The sequence below is a fragment of the Aricia agestis genome, chromosome Z (assembly GCF_905147365.1).
Source record: "Aricia agestis chromosome Z, ilAriAges1.1, whole genome shotgun sequence".
NCBI classification, from domain to species: Eukaryota; Metazoa; Arthropoda; class Insecta; order Lepidoptera; family Lycaenidae; genus Aricia; species Aricia agestis.
Window position 1 is genome coordinate 35,318,422 of NC_056428.1, and position 27,697 is coordinate 35,346,118.

The following is a 27,697-nucleotide window of genomic DNA, read 5'->3' on the forward strand; positions in this document are numbered from 1 at the left end:
GCGACTCGTTGTCGTAGCGTAGTCGCTGCAATACTCAACCTTGTATTTCTATGGGCCATTACACACGTACCGCAGCGGCAGTGGCATCGCCATCCACCGCGGCGGTGTCGCTGCATTACTCATCCTTGTATTGCTGGCTACTAGCGGCACGGTATCGCCGCCGCTGATGGATGAGGATGAGTAATGCCGCGGCGGCGTGTGTGTAAACTTTATGTAGGGGATCACGTACGACATAGTACAACCAGTACAGCTAACTGCATTAGTCCCCTATAATACTGTGTTAAGTCAGTACTCACAACTCAGTTAACCTAGCGCACCTACACTACTACTAAATTATTTTAAAATGTCGTAAAATGATATAAAATTAAATTATCTTTTAATTAACCATCTTTAAATACTATATAGATTTAATAGAAATAATTGAGAAGTAATTACCATTCTTGTCAATGCAAATAAATAAAATTTAAATAACATCCGATTCCGTTCAATTTGCAATAAATACAATGTGATGTGTCATGTAGTGTACGTAGGTGTCTCGTCAGTCACTCGTTTGTGCGATACCCTATTCAATAATGATCATTTAAGAACCATTCGTATTTTATTGTAACTTAAAATATATGTTAAAGCTTACCTAGTGTAAAACTTGTTTACTTTACAGTAATTAAAGTTCATTAAGTGCTAAGACAGTCGGAATAGACCAGCGACCAGCGTCAAGTTATGGCAATGTCAAAGAGTAGTATCGATGTTTAAATAACATTATTATCCAATACAAGACACATACAAATGTCGATTTCGATAAAATACAATTTAGAAATTTGGTCACAAATTATAATAAAATATACGCTAAAACTTAGTGCTATATACAAATCGATATTATTTAAAATACGTTTGCTAAATTAGGAAAATAAGCATGCAATATTTTAGCAAAAATCACAGACACTTTACTTACACGGCCACACCGGGTGTTATACAATCTCTGAAACGTTTTGACGTCCATCTTTTAAATTTTAATACACTCTCTTACTAGCTATAGTGGGAGATCTGCAATTTTTATAACGTTAAGTAAAATAGTATGATATCCACGACTGGAACGAATAGTTAAAGCGCAAGGGGCGGCGCCGCGGCGCGTCGGCCACGGGTATATAGCCAGCCCTTGCGATGGTACAATATAATGGTTACGAAGCAGTTTTTGGCATACAAATTTAAAACTAAGACGAGCCGTAAAAATATTGGAATCATTTCGCAACGCAACGCGAAACCCGAGGTGGGCGCAATGACTATACAATCGTGTTCAGCTACAGCTTAATACAACCCTAAGGTAATAACGATGCTTAATTACACTAAGCTATATGTTTTCAACATACGCGCTTCTAGCTGGGATAAGCACATCACGAATACGCTTAGCTTATATACGTCATTTCACGAGTAAGGCGTAGTGGACTTAGCCACCGTCACAAACTTCAACAATGTCGAATATCACGTATCTTAATGTAGGTAGAGTATTGCGGTATAACCAGGGTGTCGGTCTCTAGTTCAGTGGGCGGGGTGGGGGCGCGGGGGTCAGGTGTCGTTGGGCGACCGCAACGAGTGCAGAGCGTTGCCGTGGCCGGCCGGCCGCCGCCGCTCCAGGAAAGTCTTCAGCTGAGATGCCGATAGCGCCGTACTCGGTGCCTGGAAATATAATGATATTATAATTTACATGCAATGAAACCAATTAATGAAGAGTTTGACAGATAATGTAAGGGGCTTATGTCAAAATTTTGAATTAATTACAATTATGTAAATAATGTTCCACTCTGAGTGCGGCAGTTGGTCTTCTGTAGAAGGAAACCTTCTCTATACTGTGGTGGTCACGCTTTTGAATAGAGCAAATATAGAAACAAAAGAAAATAAATATTTAGATTTTATATCATAAAAACAATGTGCGAGTTTCTTACGCCGCTTCTTCTCGCCGGGGTTAGTTCCCGAACCGGTGGTAGGCACCATGTAGACTTTCTGAGAACATTTGTTTCAAATTTATTCAGAAATTAAACATTTTTAATTTTGATTTTATTATTTTAATGTACACACCTCATCGAACCAACTGTCGGCAAGAGCGTCTTTGGGCGTGAGGCGACGGGCGGGGGTGGGTTCTAGGAGGCCTCTAATCAGGTTCTGAGCTCGCTCGTCTATGGCGGACCAGTGCTCGGGCGGGAAGCAGTAGTCGCACTTTATTATATTCGCTGTGGTCTCTTCAACTGATTCATCTAAGAATGGTGATAACTGTAACAAAATATATTAACATTTTTATAACATCTTATGAAAAACGGTTCAAAACTTAATATATTTTTAAAAGAAATTAAAAATGTATTAAATTACCTTTAAAATAGTAAAGGATCATCGTATAGTGGAATTGCATTTTCTACTATTACAACTCCTGTGAGCCAATCGACAGTGGCTAGATCATGAGATGAGTTTCCGCATATGGAGTACTCACCCTGACTACTCGCGGTAGCCTTTAAACGCTACCTTAACTTTACCGTTTATTATACCTTTTTACCGTTTACTTCAGATCATAATAGTCTTTTACAGAGCTAAATAGGTTAAGACGTCGGAATAGGCATGATGACTACTTTTTTTTTCTTATCGGTAATTGAAAGACACTTTAAAAATAGAAACATCGTTGAAAGAATGACTCTGATAGCTTAAAAATTCACCAAGATATGACAATTCAAATATCTCATAAAAAAGACCTGCCCGAAACGCTCCATACAAAGTGCTACGAAAGTATAAGTCTTTCGTAGTTTGTCGCATCGGGAGACAACTTTGTTCGACAGGTATATTAAATATTGCGTTTATGAAGGTGGTTTCATAACAAAAGTTGCTTTTAAATGCATAAGTTATCGAATTGTATAGAAATATGAAATTTAATTGAAAAAAAAATCGACTTGAACATCCAACTTTGAAGGCGCATAACAAAAAAAATACAAATGCTAAAAAGCTGAAATTTTGAGAACACTTATTTTTTACCGTGATTTCTTTATTTTATTAACAAAATTCGCTAATCTTTGACCTTGTCATCATCCCTATTATAGTTGAAACTACTACGTATCTTCTGCAACGGGCATACACCCTTGTATAAACAGCTCAACTCACCCCAGTAAGGAACACGTATAAGAAGACGCCCGCAGCCCAGGCGTCCCAGGCGAATGCCGGCGGTCGTCCGAGCACGCACTCTGGCGGCGCAAACTCGAGCTGTGCGGGCGCGGGCGGCAACACCGCACGTGCGCTACTTTCCACGCCCGTCTCCACAGCGGAACCCAGGTCTACCAGCTTCAGTTGAGCTTGCGCACCGCTCAACTCCACCAGAATGTTCTCAGGCTGAATATTGATATGAGTCGTGAGAATATTGATAGGTTTCTAAGTTATGTCTAAAAAAATATTAAACTTTTTGGTCAGTATTTTTAGTGGTCGCTATTGTCGCGCAAATAACACTGACATACGATCACTAGTTAGGACTTTCGCTCACTAAAGAAACGATTGGCTGTAAAGAGGTTGGAATACAATGGAGATATGTATTGTATACACACAAATAAATATGTGTCTCATCTCCACGATGCGACTTGTGTCATGTCTCAAGTGAGCGGATAGCCTTTACATTAATGTCATATGATAAAAAATATAGAAAACCAACAAGACTTAGATATAACCAGTGGCGATAACTTACTCGTACGTCTAGATGGGCGACGTTGTTGGAGTGTAGCCACTGCAGCGCAGACAATAACTGCGCGGTGTGAGTGGCGACCGCTCGCTGCGTGTACTGGGCGGGGGTTGACGCCGCCCACTCCAGCAGAGTCCCACCTCCTATCAGCTCTAGCACGATCGTGTGTGCCCCCTGACGCGGGACTTCAGCGAATAACGCCATAGCACGCACCACCGCCCCGTGTGCTCCGCTAGACAGAATGCGGTACTCCCGCATCGCGTCCGCCCCACGACCCGCTACGACCTGTATTTTTTAAAAGATTATACCGGTTATATCTTTAAAAGTAGTTTAAAAGATTATAACGGTTATATCTTAAAAAAAAATTTTTTTTGTTCAATTCATTCGTAGTAAGTTTATAAATTAAAGGCGGTACCTGTTTCAAGGCGACGCGGTGTCCGGTGCCAGTGTCCCGGGCTGCGAGCACGCGGGCCGTGCGGCCGCGCCCCACCTCCTCCTCGAGCGCGAACCGGCGCGCGAACTGCTCACGCTGCCACGCGCCGCCGCCTCCGCCCGCCGCCGCCGCCGAGGCGCCGCCCGCCGCACCGGACCGCGCGCCCACCAGACGGAAACTGTACTGCCCCGCCCCTAGCTCCTCCAGCACCAGCGTGTTAGCCGCGCTCGGCGTCTCCGTGGCGCGCCGCCACTCGCCCTCGCCCACGCGGCAGTACTCGAGGTGCGCCGGTTCCCGCTCGTCCCACTGCACCACCAGGCCACCGCCCGGGTGAGCGCGCACCGCCGGCACACCTGGCGCACCGCCCGCGCCCACCGTCAGCCGCGCCGAGCTCTGCACGCCACCCAGCTCGTTGCTGATGAGGCAGCAGTAGACGCCGGCGTCGGTGGGCCGGCACGCGTGGATGGTGAGCGTGGCGAGGCCGTCGGGCGCGAGCTCGATGGCGAAGCGGTCCCCGTGGCGGAGCGCTCGCGTGTCGGGCGCGGTCTTGCGCCAGACGGCGGTGGAGCGCGGCGCGCGGGCGCGGCAGCTGAGCGTGGCGGTGGCGCCGGGCGCGACGTGCACGTCGGCGGCGGGCGACGCAAGCTCTGGTGCACGCAGCTCTGCCCCCGCGCCCTCGCCCGCCTCCCCCGCCGCGCCACCGCTCGCACCGCGCCGCAGTTTCAGACCCCAGGCGCGCTTCGACAGCCCCTATAGCACACACTGCGTCACTCTCTTGCCCGACTCCGATGGTCCCCGATGAAGCTAAGTCATGCATGCTCACCTTCGACTACGACACCGTTTCACCCGTATTAGTACGTTTTATATTTAATATTGTACAATAAATAGATATAGCTAGAAACATCGGCGCCGGGTCCGATCACGTAACACTAGTTTGCAGTCTTGTCTCGAATCGGTCCGCTATCACAGACACGTTAAAAATGCAATGTCGGGTGTATCATACCTACAACAAAAGAAATACAACCAAGCGTTAAATAAGAAGGGACATGCAAAATATATAAATATCTTTACATAATATAATATGACTTACGTATAACGACTAACGAGCAATAGAAATAAATATAAAATTAGCAGTACATAATAAATACTAGATAATAATTAAATAAAATATTACGTTATGTAAAAGATAATTATTCTTATAGAAGAATTATAATAAGAGAAATACCAATCGCCAATAGAAAGTATAGGAATGTATAAGTATCTATCTACATAGGAATCATAAAACTTTTATAAAGCACACGAGAACTGACCAAAAATAAAATTTAACTAGCTATTTGACATTCGATAAAACACGAATAAAATGACATTTTCTAATAATTATTTAGCTAGATCGATTTATCGCCCCCGAAACCCCCTATATACTCATGAAAATCGTTGGAGCCGATTCCAAGATTCCAATTATATATTTATATACATACAAGAATTGCTCGTTTATCTTATATCTTTAATCAAGAATTGGTCGTTAAAAGATATAAGATAAACAGAACATTTATTCAGACATGCGTTTAGAAATTGTGCACTCTTGCATCAGTTACCATCTACTATAACTATCTTCAGTAGACGAAAAATTTTATAAGTACAATAAAACAAGCACATTCAAGTTTTGGACACCACTCATATAATAATAATTATTATTATAATCTAAACATGTAGCCCAGTCAATGCTTACAGCTAAAAGGATGAATCAATACAGAAGACAATAAAATGATGTACACTTATCACTTCTTTCCTTATATTATATTCAGACAAAATGTTTATTATACATACATACATTATGTTATTAATCATACAATCAGTTTGTTAAGTAAAAATATCTAAGGAATAAGGATTCCATATATTTTTTAAATTTCAAGCCAATGAAAGGTTTTTTTCCAGACTCCTTTATTTACACAGCAGATATATTGTTGACGTATTATCCTGTTTTTTTTCTACTATACTGCCTTAACAGTTTGAAAGAATATATAGTTTAAAGGGGTGCCGTAAGATTAGTCACAAGTGAATATGGCATTACTTTATCATATTCTAAGCTCTATTAAAATGAGTTTAAAGCTTCGTTTAAAACAGAAGTAACGTACCGTGCTACTGCACATATTTTTCACTGTTTTTTCCCCGCTCTTTCTTGAATAGGTGACCAGTCAGTATAAGCCAAGACCCCCCCTATTTTTAAGCATCGAGTTAGAATGATATTTTTTTATATATTTTGCAAATTGTAAATACGCGTACATAACACTTAAAATTTGTAGTACAAAGAATTATATAATAATACCAAGTATGTTATATTATGTACCAAAGGCATTCTAATCTGCCGAATATGAACTTGCTCGTCTTTCAATTTCTTTTGTTTCATGTCGATCTCCTTGCTTATTAAACTAGGTGCATTCAGAGTTGAGTTTCAAGGTCAATAGCGTGATGACAGGAGCGTCAAGATTTTGGACTTTACAAGACACATTGACGTCGCGAACGTATCACTCTATCGCTTTTTTGAGGTTCGCAGTATCATGGTCGCTCACAGATTCAATGATAACTTAACTTTAATTTAATGAATATTTTAACCTACCTCATACATTTTTTGTCAAACTCTCCATGAAATTAAAGTTAAATCATTCAATGTCTCCGACTGCGGCCGTTGGTGTACGGCTTACTTCTGTCAGTTACCCTTCTTCCTCTACTTACGTTAGTATGCGGCGGTGAGGTCGGGCTCGGTAGCTTCTTGAGGTCGTCCCGCGCGCTGGTCGGCAGGTTGATGGTGTTGGCCTTCGCGTGTGGTCGCTGACGTCTCTCCCCAGCCAGCCGGCCACCCAAGGACGGCGGGACGCTCTCCGTCTTGCGGAGCCCGCACCAACCCTCACCCACGCTGGGACGGGAATAGGACGTTAAACGAAATAAAAAGAAATGCATTCTACCAAACTTAATCCTTTGGCTTCGCTGCGGATAAGGCAAGCCACCCAATGAGGGTTGTTGAAATTCTATTTGCCACCAGGTGCCGCGATGTAGCCTTAGCGTCTATCGTGTCAAACTGCAGTCATATGTCACGATATAGATGTCAATTGTCATGTGTCACGATATAGCTATCATGTGTCACGATATAGCTGTCACGTGTCACGATGACATGTCTATTTGACACGATAGACCCTAAGGCTACATGGCGGCACCTGGTTGCAAGTAGAATTTCAATAACCCTCATTATATTTTGCCTTGATTATTATCCCAAAAAGAGCTGCGTTAGAAGCGCTGCTTTAACCGCGGCGACATTTTTATGACCAATTTTTTGTTTGGTAGAATGCGTCGTAAATTGGGTAAACCAGCTATTTTAATTTATTGTTATGTCATAATAAAATATATTTTGTATATAATATAACTATTGTCATATTGAGTAACTGTAAAAAAATGGGTACTCCAAGTATTCAGGTAGGTACTTAGTTTTATGTACACGTGCAAAAACGATATTTATATTTTTTGTTAAAAATTTCAATTATCATAAAAACTCTGAGTTACAAAGTTAGTTCCCAAGTAGCATCTAAATAAGTTAATTTTATTTGTATCACCGAATAGGTAGAAAATAGACAGCCTTTCGGCTTTCAATGCCTCTTGCAATTTTGTATCTTACACTCGCGTGCAAAAATATAGCTATCGCTTTCCTATCGGTACCCGTGGAAAAATGTTGCAATAATATTTTCGTGTAAAAGTGAAAGTGAAAAGCCATAGTCAAAAGAATTTCTCAATTGTCTGTTTAAGTTCAATTTTAACTATCCAGCTCCTAAATTAATGCTTACAACAGACTTTGTGTCATAAAAAGTCGTTTTTGCTTTTTTTTAACTACTGATATGGCAATAATGCGTTCATTATTATTAGCGGCAGTTTTCTTTAGCTCAAAGCTGGCCCCGATCAAGTAAACATAAACAAAATAAAATGAAAAAACTAAATATAAAAAGCATGCGGGACTAAAAGCATTAAACCACAAGCATTTTTCTTTCACATTTATTGGTTATTCATGTAACATGTTATTACGTAATACAGTATCATATTAGTAGCGATATATACAACATTCAGTTAGTAAAAATATAAGTATATATATATACATAAAGGTTGAAATCATTACAATATCGATTCGAAAGTTAACATAACTTTGTGATCACTAACTGAACATAACCAATGCTATACTTGTTAAAATTTAAACTACTTAGAAGGCAAGAATATTTGCTTAACTACAATTAATATTTGACTTACGTGTATATCGAATAAGATATGAAATACTAGTAACTTTGATGCTCTAACGTAGATCTCACTAGTAGTGTGGAAGTATGAATTAACAAGCACACATTACACAAGATACGTCCGTACGGTGCTTATATTAGGGTCAGTCGCACCGCGACGAAACAAAACGCTACACCAATAGTTTTGTAATATTATTAATCAAGGCAAAATTTTATAGGTACATGCTTCATATTATGATCCTAGTTATTTGGAGTTCGTTCCAATTTCTACAATGAAACATGTATTATCGTGTGTGATATAATAAAATTTGAATTTCGATTAGCTAATTCAATTTGTATTTCCATTGTGTTTTGTCTCGTTTCGGTGGAATTGACTTTTAGGGCGGCCATTCATTTCCTATGGATCGTTTCCATCCGGTGCAAATACCCTGGTGTGAAATAGTGTTCCAGAAAGCAAATATAAGAAATTCCAATTAGAAATCAGTTCGCACGACGTTTGTGACGGCAATGCATGGCCGCCCGTCCGGCCGCACTCAGAGCCATTTTATGATTACTAAAACTTAATGAATATATTGACAGAATATGTATGTAGTATGCGTTAAAATCCTCATTAAATTAAAGTTATTAATCATTAAATGTCTCACGAGCGCGGCCATTAGACTCCGCATCAGCTTTCACGATTGTCATCGCCCTTAAAATTAATGAACTTTCTATCTCATAAGTTTCTCGCCAGTTGGAAGACTCGACGATCGAGATCAGCGTGCACTGATCGGTTCACATTATGTCTTTATATCACGTTAGATCAGTGTTTTTCAACCTTTTTTATGATGCGACCCCTGGTATGAAAAAATGTCGCGACCCTCCCCAACCTTTGCTTCTTTATCATGTACCTACATTTTAAGAACATATCCTTTTCATCTTCTCTCCTTAACTTTATTGTTTTTTTTTTACTGAAATAGTTCTCTCAACCTCTGGCGTTGACCCTACAAAAGCTACGCGACCTCCAGGGGACCGCAACCCACATGTTGAAAAACACTGCGTTATATTATAATATCGCTATCACGCGATGGCATACCGTGCACTCGTAGAACTAATATAGCGACACAGTGTAGTAAATCGTGCATACATTTTTGTTATTGTTGCGTTTAATGTCTGTCGGACACGAAGGCCTTAATCATGTCGTTTCGTTGCATTTCATATTGGACATTTGCTCGTTCACAAGCACTAATTACTCATCGACTCCTCGTACTGTTGAACATTACACGCACGCATATCACGAAAGTAACAATTATCAGTCTCTGCTATTCAACTTTCTGTACCATCGAATTCTTCGTAATCGGGTTGTGCCGTCAATTTTTTTGTCAGAGACGGGCCCATAAATGCCTAAAACGCCCGGGCATTTCTGACCTATACAGATGTCAAACGTCCATAAACGCCTAAAATGCCCGAGCGTTGACCCATATAACTTCAGTCATTACAGACCGGTAAATATGTTCGAATCATGCTACTATCATTTCAATTAAACATTACAATCGACGCACTCCATTGATGAAAGATGATCTATATTCGACTATGATGGTTATCGACACGAATGGTGGTCGATTCGACCTTATTGCTTAAATGAATTACTCCGACCGATGATTGCGTGCGCTCAAGTGAAACGTTCAATGTGTGGCTAAACAAACTATAAATAAAGTTGGCCCCAATTATTAAAACAACAGCCAAAAGGCATACACGTGAACGTACAATGAGCGACCGGACCACATACACGATATTGTTTTATTCGCAATCATAATAAATTGTCTACGTCTCGTCCATTCATCTGATGACTCGATATAGAATCATAAAACAACGTCACTCAAATAATGATAAATACGGTATGTTGATCTTGAACAAAGTAAAATATTACATAGTTACAGTTCATTAGTATGCATACATATAGTTACTTAAAATATTAAAAATAATCTTAATACAACGATACATAATATTACATACGATATACAAATAAAATGCGTGTAAAGAATGTTACGTGACAAATATAATAATCATACTCGTTACAATCGAACGTTCATACTTCACATCCACCGTCTACTAGAATCCTCGGCCAGAATCCACTGTTCAATATTTCACTCTACCGGAATCATATTCCGAATGCGGTATGTATAATGTATAATAATTATTATTCTCCGTTAATATTTCTATTAGGCAATAATATAATCATTTTCTCGTCAATTCTCGTGCATTTTCATAAGAGTAATATTCGGTGTTTATCCCTTACCAATAAAAATAGTAACACAATGGATACGGTATATGTAATGTTTAGTCAACATATTTTATATTTTTATTACTTAGAGAATTAATAGCTTTAAAAATAAATTAATTCTGTGCTAAAATGAACTATGGATTTTGGCTGAGGACCGTACAGGACGGTTGAATTTCAACTAATTTTAACGACGAATTAAGAATAACTCGAATTCGTTACTATCTAGTGTGCGATCTGATGTTAAGTCTATTTATTATTGCATCGTGAACTGTGACAACAATAAGGTGGAGTTCGATCTATAAAGCAAACTGTCTAACCACTAACCTAAAATTTAAATATCAGCCTATAATATTACTTAAACATAAACCCCCTCGCTAATAAAATGAGTCAAAGTCTACGTACCGTGTGAGAATCACACGGTACGTAGACTTTATAGAACAGTTTTTTGTCCTTATCAGATACGTTAGAGAAAACTCTTGACTGATAAAGATAAAATATTGTTTTTTTTTTTTAACTATTTCGTCTATGCAGTGTATCTCGTCATTAGTAAGGGGGACTCCCGATTTCCCGATGTCAGTCCATTCATTCACTCCAATATTATCCAGTCTTCAATTGCAAACTAATCCTATCACACTAACATGTACCACACAATTTAAACTGACTACACGTTAAAATATTTGATTTAAATATCTTGCGAATGTTACATTAAGCGTGTCTAAGGAAATTTTCGGAGAACACGAACACTTTCTGAAAATTTGTCAGCAAAGGTATTGGTTATTTTAAATGTATGCGAACATAATGTGGGGCCGCAGCAGAGTTAAAAATTTCCTTAAAATTTTTATGATCGAGTATGCGACAGGTCATAAAATGCATGTAAAATGCGTCCCGTCCCGTCGCGGTCCAACAATATTTTCTGTTTGAGTTGTCAGTAGGTACTTTCACCCTCTTAAACTTTTTACGATATCTCTATTAACAAATCTGTATTTCAATGTAAAAGTTGGATCAATACTTTCCTTCAAAAAGTGTTCGCGTTTGATGAACCACAATAAGTCATAATGTCATAGTGATACACAATTATCCTTACTATGCAAGTGATATTAGATCTTCTTGACTATCATAGACAATGCGACCACTTTTAGCCATGATTCACAAAAGGATCTAGGAGTGTTTAGGGGCACTCCAGGCTTTCTGCTGAAACATTGTGTATAGCGGTGATCTCATTTCCTATGATTCTTACATTCTGAGAAATATTCGTTTATAAAAATGTGATTACTTTAGAAAGTGACTGCAAAAATACTAAGTATAATAGTAAGTTGATAAGCAGCAAATATTGCCTTGCGAACTTCTAAATCAATAATGAGATTTCTAAGGGCGTTAGCACACATTTGAAAGCCGGTAAGTTACACTTTTTCAAAGAATAAAAGACAAATTATTTTTAAAACTCTTTACAAACATTTACCAAATTCATTCTAAAATAAGTACCTAGTTTTATGAAAATGTAAAGTCATCAAGGAATGTGTAAAATATTTAAATACATAAATTAAAAGTTATGAACTACTGTCTCATACATAAAATTATTATAATAGAGGGTAACAATGATGGTTATTAATATTAGCATACAGAGGTTATATAATATTATGAGTGTTAGTGGAATAAATATTGTCAGCTATCGTAACCCAATAAATGTTATACTAAATTAAAGCTTACGCAGGACTTAATATATGCTTAACCTAAATAAGTTAGCATTAGACGTTAGTTATGAAGCTGTTTGCAAAATAATATGCATGCAAATCATATCAGACTCAATACAGATCGAGATGACAGCGACTCAGCACATCCTGCCAGGCAACAATGCGCTCTGCTATATCGCCATAAAGTCCAGAGTCGCTGCCACTATATTGTATTGGGCTATTACATCGTTTTGCTGAAGCACTTCAACGTGGCCCCTGTACTTACGGGTCGCGGTGGAGGAAAGCGCCAGGGTTCTCCAACCTTTGGCCGAATATCTGTTGCGAGTGGAGGATTGTGGAGAGGGTGGAGATCCAGTTTTGTGCGCGATGCGGCTCCTGAGCGCGGCACTGGAAGGCCAGCGGCAGCTTACGTTTCTCGCCGTTCGTGGCGCGAATGATGAACGCGTTCTTGTCGTTCTCCTTGGCGTTTAGTTCCATCTTGTTCACCTTGAATGGAAAATTGGTGTGTGTTATATGAATTGCAAGTTTTTCAAATTTTATAACACCCCAAATATGTGACAGCACTAGGGGACCCTATTCTTTAGCGGACCGACAGGGAACTTCACGTCAAAATATCCTTTGTATGAAATCATTATATGACCTAAATTGTACTTCGCGGCAGCATAGTGCGCACTAAGGCTGCGTTTCCACCGGAGATGAGCGAAGTTGCGTTGCGAGGAATGTGTTTTACAAGAACCAATAGAACCGTTGCGCTGAAAGTTGTCAGGCAATTGAAGCGTTTCTATTGGTTCTTAAAAACACATTCCTGGCAACGCAGCTTAGCTCAGCTCCGGTGGAAACGCAGCCTTAAGAATGTGAACTGACGCGTGGCTCCGCTGCAGAATAGTAACTTCTGGTGCGGACTTTTGACGTTGAGTTTCACTTAAAAACGGCTGTGAGATCTTTCTCGTTCGTCAAACAGTAATAGGTTGTATTTATGTTTTAGCTCTAGCACTTCTTCGCAGTTCGCGGCGTTAGAGTGCAAATGGCGTTACGTTTGGAGCTGCAGTCACGAAAATATATTTCGCCTGAGCGCCGCCGTAAACTAAAATATTACGTTTATACCAAATTCCCTATAGACTGTTGCGAGAGATTTAAGACCGCTATATTTTATAGTAAGCAATATTAGAGTGTCTAGATATATATTTTCATTTTGCCAACATCTCCTAATGTCTTGGGACATAAAAGTATATTCCCAAAATAAAGAAATCTGTTGGAAATAATGGAAATAATGCTGAAATAATTTTATTAAAAAACCCGACGCTAGTACGTAGCCTGCATAATAGGCTATTTGACCTACTTTTTTTCTTCATGCTAATCGCTTCCTAATCATTCATTTCCACAAAAAAAACTAATATTTTAATATTTTACACAATAGAAACCCATAAAAATGTTGATTGAAAAATATGCCTTATAAATGGCGCCGAAAACGGACAGTGTTTTCGGCGCCATAGTGTGACGTCATACGTTTTGTATTTTAAACTATTTTTATTAAAATTGTTTTATGTGCGAGTAATGTACAAGTCTAAAAGTGCCCAAAAATTATAAAAGAAATAAATAAGAAATTAGAAATCATTTGTAATGTTGAAAACTTTTGGAGAAAAGTAGACGGGAAATGATTTCATTTCCCGTCTACAATAAATGGAGATAATATATAAAACTGATGTTTTAGGTGAATTATTCAAAAAATATATTTTAGAAATCTTTCTAGAAAGATTCTTATTATTTATGTACAAATAAACTTGCATATAACGAGCGCGATAAATAAAAGATATTAAATTACTAGTGTGATGACGTCACATCCAAATCGGAATTACCGCAAAAGCGTTTTCGTCAGTGCAAATCATATTTTCAAATCGACTTTATTTATCAATCATAAGCTTTTATTCGAAGATAAGGGTGAAATACGGTTTCCTAGGCCAAGTTCTACTACAAATATGCATTTGTTCAATGAATCAATGAAATCGAATTTAGGTAATGTAGTCTAATCCGGTAGTCGGTCTTAACTAATGTGTTTTTTATTTTCTTCTTTGTGTTTCGTCATTATTACAACATTGTAAATTTTATTTTAAAAACAATAATTTTTCCCACTTTTTTGGTCAGTGCGAGTTTCTTACGCCGGTTCTTATCGCCGAGTTAGTTCCCGAACCGATGGTAGGCACCAGTAGCAACGACGTTCTGAAAGTATTTGATTCAAATCTATTCAGAAATAAAACAATTTTAATTATGTATTTATTTTTATAACCCGACATTCACCTGTATATGAGCCTTGTAGTTGTACGTGGGGCTGGTGAACTGACTCTTCTTGCCCACCGCCTCAGTGAATATGACGCACTGCTCGAACAGGAACACGTATAGCTCCTTGCCCTTGTCACTAGCGTTGTTCGCGTCTGATACAATCAACGGGTCCTTAAAAAGCAGCTTTCCCTGCGCCGCTATGTTGCCCTGAAAATATTTGACAATTGTTTATCTGCATGCAAATATTAAAAAAAAATCGCATGCATTGGTTGTATCTAAAAACAATCGCACAATACTCAAATATTCTTTTGCATACGCAAAGCGATTTAATTTCACGTACATAAGTGCGACAGATTTAGATTGCAAAGCTATTGTCAAAAAACAACAGAAATCAATTTCGGGTGGCGTCGCCTATGAAAATATTAATAGTGGGCTCGCGAAATAGTTTGTATGCAATTCAATTAGTCGGTCGCAACCAACAGTGCATTACAATAAATCAGTTATTCGCTTGCATTTGCATTTCACACACGCATAAATTGAGTGACAATTTGGCATTGAATGTATATAGAGCAGTTGTAAGATATAGCACAATATTCAATGTCTTTAGGGACTTATACTATCAGAAATAGATGACAAAGCTACGTTATTTGGTCGGGTTATGTCAAGCCAAGCCTACAGATACCCGACCAAACTACGTACGTCCCAAGAATCAATTTATTTACTGCTAAATCATTCACACACACAGGTCACACAGACATTTAGAGATAACTCAACTAGAATTTAATGAAAATTTTGAAAGAAATTATACGTCACAATCTTCATTAAATTAAAACTCAAGTTATCATTAAATATCTCTGACTACGACTGTAATATTGCCATAGTTAGTATGTTTAGTATTCTTACCGGGAAGTCCTGTATTCTGCCAACTTCCATCATGTCATTAGCGTTCTTGGGTATTATGGAGGTGCATTGCACGGCCTCCCGAAGAGACTCTATCACGTTGGCTGGCTCGTTCGCACTCTCAGAATACTGGAGGACTTTCTTCACCAGCAAATGGTATTTCTGGATGCGCTGGATCGGCTTGATCAGGAGGTCTCCAAGCTGAAAATAAACATAGGATTGAAGGCTTTCGTTATCGGAGGCTATTTGTTTCTAATCGAATGATCATGGGCATTTTGGCATAAGTCTCAAGTAAAATATTTACCATTAGATAGCTCTTAGTGAGTAGGTAAAAAAATTTATATGTCGCCCAGCCCCTAGCAAATGTACTTTTTGAAATAATGTACAGTCAACATACAAGGCCGGCGTTACCGACGTAGTTTTTGTCGTCTATGTGGTAAGATTTATTTGCGCTTAGAAAGGTTACGAATGTCTTGTCATAGACAGTACACGGTACACCATAGGTTTACGCTCACAGTAGTAGTGTAATCCCTCCCTTATACTGCTCACCCTTGGACGGCGGAGCAGGTAACGATGACAGAACAGAAAATATAAATAGAAGATAAGTGTGTAGATATAAGACTGTATAAGTGTGTAAATTGTATTAGGAACATAAATCCCTCAACTTAAAAATCAGGGACAAGAGCATTAAAAAAACACCTTAAAAATTATATTTTAAAGATCTTATACACCATTTTGTCGGCATCATGAATATGTGCATTCGTGCCGAATTACAGCTTTGTAGGTCCTGTAGTAGTGGTAGTCTCTGAGAAAAACCGAGGACAGACAGACCGTAACTATAATATATTTATTATATTATATAATATATTTTTATATAATATACTATAATTATTTTTAAAAATAATAATGCTATAATGTAACGTGATGTTACCAGCATGAAATAAATGTATGAGCGCTGATCACGGATCACGCGCGGTCACATTTAACATGGCTTTACTCAAAGAGTACAAAGAATCTTGACAAGCGCCCTATTGGTCATTAATGTATCTAGGTGGGTATACCTTCCTAAAAATATACAATCCATTCCTGTTGAGCCCTATACCGGGGCCCATACATTTTTGCCCATCATCATTAGTTGAGAGAAACTTTTTTAACCTAATTTTTGAGAATGTCAAAGCCCCAGAGGATAAAGTTTTTTTTAATAATTTAAAAGTTATGCAATATGTAAATCGTCTGCTAGACTGACAAGTTTATTTTAAAACCCAATAAAATCATATTCTGTAGATATTTCCCGTATTGCTCCGGCGTTTGATGTAGAAATCCAATTTCCTTATAAGTTTTGAATACCGACGTTTTACCGTTGCTATGAAACATGTTCTACATTTATTCGGGCGTGTTTGAAGAAATGGTGTTACAATATATTATATTAATATTATAAAACTTTAAAATGAACAGCTTGAATTTTTTTTAATTATTTTATTTGGTTAATTTATAAGGCTAAGCTCAGTTATTTATTTTAAATAGACGCTATTAACCGTTACGTTTGTAAAAGTTTTTTAATTATTCTTTAGGCAAATACTACTCTACTTCAAGTAAACCTATAATAACGTACCGATATTTGAAATGCCTATTGTAGATAGTTAACATCAAAATAAAGTTTATATTAACAGTTAAATTTTAGCCTCTGATACCGGCATTCAGTTTACTAAAGCACACAACCATAGGTATAATCGTCTTGCCACTATATTGATTTAACTGTCTGTTCCGCATGGAAATTCGCTTCATTTCGAAACCCCGAACATCATGATAGCCGAACGGAGAGCGCAGAAATTGTAGTAAAATTTTCCGAGCATTAATAATTCCACGGAAATTAATTTTTGTGCTTGCGGGAATGACGTGGCCAACACAGTCGGTACCTGCGATGTGAATTGATCCAATCAAATTTTGTGATCGGATTGTTCGCAGGTGTTGGATTCAATTATTACGTTCGGTTTTTAGGGTTCCGTAGCCAAATGGAAAAAAGCGGAACCCTTATAGATTCGTCATGTCTGTCTGTCTGTCCGTCCGTATGTCACAGCCCCTTTTCTCCGAAACTATAAGAGCTATACTATTGAAACTTGGTAAGTAGATGTAGTCTGTTAACCGCATTAAGATTTTGAGACAAAAATGGAAAAATTATAAAAAATTTTAGGGGTCCCCATAGGTACAACTGAATCAAAAAAATTTTTTTTTCATCTAAGCTATGCGTGTGGCATATCTATGGATAGGTCTTGATAAATCATATTGAGGTTTCTAATATCATTTTTTTCTAACCATAATAGTTTGCGAGAGAGACTCTTCCAAAGTAGTAAAATCACTCCCCCTCTAATTTCTAAAGTAGGGGCATGATAAGTCTAAAAAAATATATGTTGTACATTACTATAAAAACTACCAACGAAAATTGGTTTGAACGAGATCTAGCAAGTAGTTTTTTTATACGTCATAAATGGTAAACCTTAAGACGAATATCTAAGCAAATGACCTTGGACGTTTGACGCGGAGCGCCATCTGTTTATGAATCAATGTAGGTTGCCAAGCTACGGTAAGTTACATAATATTTCCGCTAGATCTAGCATTTAGCAATTTATTTTGCAGAGGTGGGCAGAGTAATAATAAACAGAGACTACTTGTTTTTTTTTTCGAATTAATTAAATAAAATAAATATGTACATAGAATACTTTTTTATTTTATCCCCTTTTAACCCGTATTTTATGTATGTCCCGTATTATATGTATCTCGAATACGGCTCAAACGATTTTCATGATATTTGGAGTGGGGGAGGTTTCAGGGGAGAAGACGCGGAGATGAATGTTTCATTTTTTGCCACTGATATAGAAGTCTTTCAGCTTTTTCTCCATTTTTGTTTCCAAGAATTCCTCATCACGATAGATTATTTCCGTTTTAACTGGAATGTTTTTGGAAGACCATATACCAAAAATGCATTTTTTGCTTCTGGTTACATGAAGCTGGCCCTTTATTTGGTAGAACCATGCGTGGTTTTTATTTGTTACAAAAAAATAAAAACCATATAGAAGTGCAATCCATATAGAAGTCTTTCAGCTTTTTCTCCATTTTTGTTTCCCAGAATTCCTCATCACGATAGATTATTTCCGTTTTAACTGGAATGTTTTTGGAAGACCATATACCAAAAATGCATTTTTTGCTTCTGGTTACATGAAGCTGGCCCTTTATTTGGTAGAACCATGCGTGGTTTTTATTTATTTGTAACCCGCCTTTGGTTTTTTTATAAAACGTTAATTGTTTATCATTTATGGCTTTTTCTACACCAACATTGTAACAACATTTTGGGCACTTTATTTCTACTATAGTGTCGTCATCTACAGTGCCATCTGGGGTTGCTCCAAAATATTGGACTTCCGGATATTGGACAGGACAGGAATTTTTGTATTCGAGTAAATTTGAGAATTATTAAGTTATTTTTTTTCCTTTTGGGCAATGGGGCTTGTTGGCTTGAATGGTGGGGGACTAATTTTCTTTTTTCTGACTTTTTTTCATTTTTTCTTGTAACAGTCTCTGTTATTTACTGTGGGTCCCTAATAGGTATTTTTCTCGGATATCTAGGATCCACTAATTCTGGCAGCTGATTGTGCTGACAAAAAAAAATACTACTACTCCCTCCAGTCTGGCTTTTTGTTTTTAATATAATCAATAATTAATATTTACGTTAAAAGATAATAATAATATTTCTTACTGGACATTTGAATCCGTGTTATCATTAATCTGATGTAATGACTCTTCTAAATTTTGTCCTTCGGTTGCATCAATTTCAACTATCCTACCTTGGATCCTACAGGATTACAAAAATAAAAATTTTGTGAATAAAAACAATTTGAAAATCAATGCATTGTCTGATGCGTATACACATGAAGGTATATTAAATGATGATGAAATGTATTTTGCGCTGTAGCTAGTGAACGCGATAATAGATGAGCGCGATATAGTGAACAATATCGCGTAACAACGGTCCGGCGCATTATAGCACGAAAGTAAATTTCGCTAGTCCCAAAAATGTTTTTGATGATTATTGATTACTTAAAAATTAAATACAATTCTAATATTTCCTTTAGTTAATCTTTTATATAGTGTGTGATTGTAGTAGTGCAAGTTATTGAATGATAGTAACTCAATAAGTGTAACAGATATTTGTTGAAAAACCCAGAAAAATTCATAATTTCGAAAAATGAAACTATAGAGTCAAAATAAGTGAATCGTGTTTTCCGTTAGGCAAGTATCAGATAAATATACAATCATTAAATAAATCTCAATTTCATTTGTGTTTCATCGTCTTCCGGGATCGTAATACTTATTAGAAAACACAGCAAAAAAAGGGAGCTCGGTCTTAATGCCAAATTACAGCTTTGTAAGTCCTATAGTCTTTGAGCAAGACTGCGGACAGACAGACAGACAGACAGACGGACAGACCGAAATTATAAGGGTTCCTTGTTGACTACAGAACCCTAAAAAGTTCATTAAAAGTATTTTTTTAAAATTTTACGGCTTCCTTTAACAATACTGAACCTTCCCTGAAGCTATGGCATATTATCTCCATGTATGGCAAACATTTTTTAAACATCCTATAGTTATGTAGGTATAATAGTGTAACAGTAAAAAATAATTGTTTGAAGTCTCTGTGATAAACTATTCTGTATGCTATACATTTACGTAACAATTTACATTACAATGTCCGATAAATAATAGACTGTTGTAAATGCATCTGATGATCACATGATCATAATATTATTTTTCACTTTTTTCAAAATCGAAAAGTGCAAACTGTTAAAACTTAAAGCCGGTAAATTGTCAAAGTGAGACTAATCAAAAGAAGAGCACGCACTGCTTGTGCCGTGTGCGCGGAACGGCAACGCCGCGCTCCGTTGTACATATCTCGAGTTGACAACGACGCATTCTGTAACTAATTTACGCCTGTTAAATTTTATGAGCAAATGCTTTACTACATTTACTAGTGGAGTTTGATTTACAGTAGGCACTAAAGAGTTTGATGATAAAACTTCTATTTTGCAATACTGTTTATCGCAAATGGTTCGCGATCAACAAGATAAAAAATAAAGAAACATGTATGCAAAGATTCATTATAAACAGATTAGCTAAACCAAAAAAAAAACCCATCCTAAAATATACATCTTACGCGATTTAAAAATATATTTTCTGATAACTGAATAAAGATCACCAAAAATATCGTTCACGACAATATATTTCAAGATACACTTTCTAATTACACAAAACTTCTGTATTTCCCGATCTGTAATTTAGCTGTAAAACATCGCCAAAAAGACGTCTAAAACGCATTTTGCTTTACTATTCACCTTAAATTAAGTTTCATTAAATCAACTGAAACATAAAAATAAATCAAAAACCTTTTAATTTTATATAAAATAAACCTTATGCTGCGGAACCCTTCATGGGCGAGTCCAACTCGCACTTGGCCGATTTTTTATCTCTACCGGTATTCTACGATAAGACTCTATATAAACTCGAGCTTTTTAAAATGAAATCATTTTAGAATTGGGAGCTCTATTCTGATGCCTAGAATGGCGCTTCGAGCTCAGGCACACGCTCACACGGAAAACACAATGTGTGCTTTTGAGAGAGACATCTTGCGCTCGAAACGTCTCCCGAAGCTGAGAATAGGCCCCCGGGCATCAAAAGGCGCGCTCGAATGGAAGTGAGAACGTTTTGGAAGTGCGTCCTTTCGTGGCTTGCATCCCGATCTTTTGTTGTGCGACGCTCGGCTGCACTTCTCCGTCTATTTTAAGGTATTGTCAAGAAAAAAGGAGGTATTTTTTTAGAAGTTCCGACTACGCCATTCAATATTGATATCGATTGAGCACTTGGAACGTCCATTGGATTGCTGAAACGTGTAATAGCGAGCTAGTACCGTACGTCTTTATATGATTACGATGACGTTTATATTGATGCGGTTTAGCTCGCGAGCGTTCGCTCTAAAATTCTATTTCACGAAATTCACGCGAGTCGTACTAAAAGGCTACCGAGTAGTGTCTAATATTTTATGTAGATTCCTACTTTATGACGTTACATAAATTAGTGTAACGTCAACGTCAACACATCATACACTAACAAGTAACAGCTACAAATCTCACATAAAGTCGTCTCTATATCGCGTTTTCGCGATACAATCAGGGTATTAAATGCTTACAGGAGATTTTGAAATAAAACCTTAGCTCCTTTTAATGAAAATATATTTTATTGTATTGTTACGGTAACCTATATAAATGTCTTTGTCTGATATATTGGAAATAGCTCTTGAAAATGAGAGCCGATAACTCAACAACAATGAGACATGATATTCGTAAGGGGATTGATAGATCAAAACCTAAACAACTTCTTATAAGCGTAAAGTCTGAATGCCGCACTCGAACAATAATTACTAAGCTTTAACGAAGATTCTCACGAATATGAATAATTACATTAAAGATTAAATAATAATTCATCTTTGAGTGCAGCCGTGAGCCAAGAACAATTTTTACCCGACTACGGCGAAGCAAAAAGGAGGGTTATTAACTATCGTACCTGCAGCTTCTGCTCCAACTTCTGTCGCAACTCGTTGAAGTAGTGCTCGTGGTCGGACACGATGTACTCGGACACGGGTTTGTTGCGGCAGTACGACTCATACAGGAACATCTTCTTCTCGAGGAAGCGGCGGAACAGCGGGCCCAGCAGCTCGGGGCACTCCACACATCCCTCCAGCTCGCGCACGAACTTGCTGCACACACCACGATATCGTGAACGGTGTCGACATCCATCACAATTCACAACAGTGTCAATCTCGGTGCATGCACATCGGAAAAGTGTGTCGCGACTCGCGCAGCTATCGTAGCTCAGCATGTTAGACGTAACGTTCTTGAAACCGACCAACCGCCGGTCATGCAATATTAACATTTGCTAAAGAGTAGACTATTTTGTATATTACTCAAAATTTCGTTCATAACTCAATGAAGGCATTTCTGTACAAGGTCTAGGTGTCAAGAGGTGTCTGAACGCGGCGCGACGCGACACAAGTACCTACCGCAATGATTATGCTATGCAATGATTATATTTTGCAGCTAGGGCTGCTAACGGAAATATAGCTTATAGGTATTTCCGTTACAAGCCCTAGCTGCAAATACATAAATATATCTCACAATTCCCCCAGGAACTGTCGGATATATTTACTTTAAAACTACTTTTTCAATGGTTTTATATTTTTTATATACTTGTGTAATGTGTATATTTAGTAGAAATAGCATGTGCACATAAATAAACATATTAAACAATATAAGACAATATACATAACTCAATGTCATATAAGTAAACCAAACAAAATAAACAAAAGCTTAAAACATATTAAAAAATATAATTTGCTTAAGCACATACATTTAAATTAATTTTCCACTCACTTGTTTTATACCAAATGTTTCATGCGGTGGTATAGGGTGTTAATCATAAGAATAGAACCACTATTTTCAATTTGCGTAACAACTGTTTTGCTCTTGTTTATAATATTAAACTATATTACATACATTTTCATATTTCGCTTGGCAAGCATCGACAAAGCGCTAGCATCTTAAAAATAGAATAATATAAGTACAACTATAATAAAAGTACGTAATATATAAACCAACTCAACGAAATAATTATTTGATATCAGTCGGCCGACTCGGTCATCCATAAAGAAACGTCAGTTTATCGTGTGTTTACATTATAGAGGATACAATAACATCCGAGCCGCGGCTACATAAAGTGCATTAAACACTGTGATATCCTTTGGCGCATGCAAATGAGCGTCTTCCAGCTATCAACCCGTCCTCTAGTACAATTAAAATAGAAACAACGCAACGACTTGATATTTTAAATATTTCTATAGTCCAACCCAGAGGGTAGGTAATTAAAAAAAATATACATGTGGTAGACTCGAGTTCAGTCCTATAACATACACACAAGTGTTGTAAATATAATTTCACGTTTTAATGATACTAGAGAGCTGATAAGACAACACTTAGGGTGTTGTGGCGCGGTACTTACTCTCGATGCCACTCGTAGATGGCTTCCACGTTGCCGAAGATCATGCGCAGGCGGCGGTCGCGCAGCTCCACCGGCAGCGGCGGGTCCGGGTGGGGATCCTAGAGCAGACAACACATTAAACAAAAAATAATCACATAAATGGGACTGGTAGTTTCGGAGGATATGCGAACACAAACTAGACTAACATATACGAAAACTGGGCAGTTCCGGAAATATATTACATACAGGTCGAATCGAAAACTTCCTTTTCTAAATTGGTTAATGAAGAAGAAATATTTGTTTGCATCAAGTGGACACCCAAAATGCACGATTTTTTATTTTATTTTATTTCATCTTTCCGTTTGTCACTCAATAATACTATAATTGTATATGGCCGGATATGCAATTTGGCACGACGATATAGATTCTTGTACTTATGTAAATGCAATACTGGACACTTCTATAAGAAGCAATAGTAAACGACCGCAAGACAATCAAATCGTGATAATGCTTATATCCCGAATAATCAAAATTTTAAGTTAAGAAAACATTTGAATATATCTGTAATAAATAATAACTAATTTTTGAAAACATAATATTACTCTTCCCATATTTTTCTAAATTTAAATCTAACACAGTAATAATATACACTTTTCATGCACTTTTTCCACTTTTATTAATAAACAAATATGTTTTACACGACCGGTTTTGATAAAATCATCATCAGGTGTCAGGTGTCACACTAATTTCCACCAAGAAGTTACGGTACATTCAATATCATATTTAAATCTAACAACTCCTTTATACTTGCGAAATGTTTAGGAGCTTCGTGCACAAGCATATTCCCAAGACTACTTATCTATATATAATAGCATCTTATTGCTATACTTTCTGAAGCATAATATTCAATTTCAAAGGCGGAAATAGTCTTCATAATTAACGACGTCTTTTAGGAAACCCTTTTACATCTTATAATATTAAAAATTCTTTGGCTTCGGTCTGCCTGAGCGAACTGGAATTAGTTCCACGCTTAATTAGCAGTCTTTGTCAAACTGTGTTTTCGCGTAAAGCATTCGCTTGGTAAATTCAATTCATTAGGGAAACAGAGTACGTTATAGAGTTGTAGTTTAATTAAGTTAACAAAGAATATAATATAATATGCCACTTTTAAATTAATTTAATAAGATTTTATATAATAATGTGAAACAAAAAATCTACTACCAATTCAACAGCAGGCGGCCAAGAAAATAATAATATATGTTATTCAAGATTTTAGAACAAATTCCTACGAGGAAACCAATTAATCGCTTCTATTAATTAATAACTGATCTGCACTCAGTCGTACTTTTCAAAGTTGAAGCCTTACTTACCATCATGTGTTTCATATATCCGTCGACGATGAGTTTCAGATCGTCGACGTATATCTTCTCAGTTTCCAGCAGTTCGCTGAGAACGTACTCCCGCTTCTTCAAGATGGCGTCGCTGGACTCTACGCCCGGGGTATGCGGTGGCTCCTCCTCATCGCCGTCACAGAGCCGACCGGGGCCACTGGAAGCCCCACCGTGTTGTTCCTATATCATACACAAAATTTTAGTATTCGGAATGTATTATTATGTGTTCCCGTACTTAGGAGCTCTCGAGAGAGGTTACAGGTGTTTAGACTAGAATGTCTAAACTAGACATGCCTATGGTCTATCCTACAGCTCAAAATATTTCCATGCCTTTCATCTAAAATCCAATCATTGGTTTGAGTTTTAAGTAATAATATAGGCATCTTTCGAAATTAATTACAACTTTACGTCGATATAAGACGAAGGATCTAGATGCTAGAATACCCGATATTATATAAAGTTGGCCGGCAGTCGGCACGTACAGTTGGATAGTTCAAATAACCGATGAGGCGGTTAGATAAACTAATAAACTAAGTGTACCTAATAACAACTGCTAACCGTGGAAGCTACACCAGCGCAAGGTACACCAACTTTATTATTACAGTCCGAGCTTGTTATCCACACTTCAGGTAACAATACTTAATCGTCGAATGCTATTTAAATATAACTTGGCAATATTACACTATTTATACTTGAATTATTTGAATAGTTTATACGTACACGTTTCTCTAATCTCTACGGCTACCATAACGTACGGCCGAATGCATAATATTGTATGTGCACTCAAACACAAAACATGTGCATTGCAAACAATATCGAAAAGCAAATAACTTTCTTTTAAAGTGAATAAAAACAATAAATCGATTAACAAAAATTTACGTTCTTTTATGATTAAAAAGTCGTAAAGTAGATGGCGATAAAAGCGGCAAACAGCACGTAAAAGCTTATTTTATGAGACTGCTCGACAATAAAGAACACATGCTATAATAATGACACAAACCACTAAACACTTTAAAGTTGAAAACACAGTAAGCGCATGGTAAAGAGATTGTAAAAAATACCTCTCGGTTTAGTTTGTTCTCGGAATTAAAACACTAAAAATGTTAAGTTTGGAAGCAAAGCGTTACAATATAATGCAATCCAAAAGTGTCATAAAACAATATATGCATTATTATGCCACATAAATGATATTTAGCGGACGCAAAAATTTGCTAAGGTGTGTTCTAGAAACATTTTGCCGATGCAAAACTCAACCGAGATAACAAATTAAAAAATCGGCAAACAAGTCAAACGCCTTAGATACCATGACTTGTAGGAATTTTTGATGGTATGCCATTAGAACTAGAAATCCATAATTTTGCTTATTCTCAAAGATTTCAATTTTAATACATAGGTATAACTCATTTACCCTAATAATAAACAAAATATAATAAAACAGGACTACTGCTCTATGTGGCTTTCCCTTATTTGTCACATGACATAGTTTTTCACCATAATATTATAATAGGACAAAGACGCCAACATGGATAAGTATAAGTCTTTTCAGTTGTCTTATTCTTTGTTATATAACATTAAAAAAAAATTGTAGAATATATTATAAAGATAGATTAAATAGATAAAGAAAACTATTTTCAGCCATTAGCATACCATCAACAACTGATTGGGAAGAAGCATCAATGATCAAACATGCAACTCTCAACTGTCATGCTTTAATATGAATCGAACCATTTTCTCCTTGACAATCTGTTCAATTTCTGCGATGTCCGCAGGACCACCGTTAGTTTCCAGGGGGTCCATAGTCAATGAGTTCTGAAAATTACCAACATGTCACCCCATGATGTACAAGCACCGATACCTTAGTGTGTTAGTTACAAGTTAGGAGTCAGTGGGTGAAAGTTATTTAGACTTTTTTACATGAGTTGTATGAAATTGATCATGATTATGTTTTGGTACTTACGCAGGTGGCGGGCTCTGAGGCGGCTGCAGTCTGTATCGGTGTTTTCTGTAGAACCGTTTGTGGGTTCTATGAAAATGACAAAAATTAGTATTAAAAATTAACGGACGTTGTTCGTAGAGTCCACATCCTGAGGATGCTCCGGTGTTGGGGCGAAACGCGCGTCGAGGTTTTCAACCTGCATGGTGGAGAGGGGCCTTGCACGGATTTGCCAACATTATTGCTTGTGTGGTGGTGGTGTTTGCAAGTTCTTGCATGCGAGTGTACGCATAGGCAGTGTGGGAGGAGGGAGGTGCTGTACGCATGCCTATGCGTACACTCACTCATTTACTTAAAGGTGGAAGATGTTTTCGCGGAATATTGCTAAAAATAATAACAAACTAATTTTTTTTTATATTAAAAAATATTTAAAAAACGTGGGGCAATTTGTCCAATAGTATAGGGGACGGTAAGGCAAGAAGTAAAGGGGGGAATTAGTTCGTACCTATGTCCTATATGTTCTAAACCATGTATCCCATATCACCCCATCCTCCCTTACTGAAGAAATAATAACGTCTCCATCACCATAATCTACAGAATAACTAGGCAATTACGGAGATAAATATGTTTGAGGTTAGCAAACAGTCTTAATAATATAAAATATAGTACCGATGTCTTCGATTAGGAACTTGTAAGATCGTTGACAGCAGAGTGACGAAGGTCGGGAATCGCAATAAAAGGGTTATTTCGAGAGCT

At 37.4% G+C, this 27,697-nt stretch overlaps 1 protein-coding gene across 4 annotated transcripts in view; it reads right to left on the minus strand.

Annotated features, from left to right (window-relative positions):
- Positions 1–633: 633 nt before the first annotated feature.
- The window catches only part of LOC121738546 (triple functional domain protein), a 149,740-nt gene continuing 122,676 nt past the window's right edge, over positions 634–27,697 (minus strand). Inside the window, exons 34-47 of one of the 4 annotated variants that reach the window (XM_042130684.1) lie at positions 26,966–27,031; positions 26,734–26,817; positions 24,988–25,188; positions 23,639–23,736; positions 22,148–22,340; positions 15,542–15,739; positions 14,657–14,845; positions 12,627–12,847; positions 6,867–7,047; positions 4,116–4,883; positions 3,707–3,985; positions 3,136–3,360; positions 2,071–2,262; positions 634–1,671 (exon numbers count right to left, since the gene is read on the minus strand). In XM_042130684.1, coding sequence (XP_041986618.1) covers positions 1,561–1,671; positions 2,071–2,262; positions 3,136–3,360; positions 3,707–3,985; positions 4,116–4,883; positions 6,867–7,047; positions 12,627–12,847; positions 14,657–14,845; positions 15,542–15,739; positions 22,148–22,340; positions 23,639–23,736; positions 24,988–25,188; positions 26,734–26,817; positions 26,966–27,031 — 3,006 coding nt within the window. In that variant the 3' untranslated portion in view covers positions 634–1,560. Of the gene's footprint in view, positions 1,672–2,070; positions 2,263–3,135; positions 3,361–3,706; positions 3,986–4,115; positions 5,137–6,866; positions 7,048–12,626; positions 12,848–14,656; positions 14,846–15,541; positions 15,740–22,147; positions 22,341–23,638; positions 23,737–24,987; positions 25,189–26,733; positions 26,818–26,965; positions 27,032–27,697 lie in introns of those variants that run through there. The other 3 variants (XM_042130685.1, XR_006037302.1, XM_042130686.1) reach the window with 3 other exon arrangements.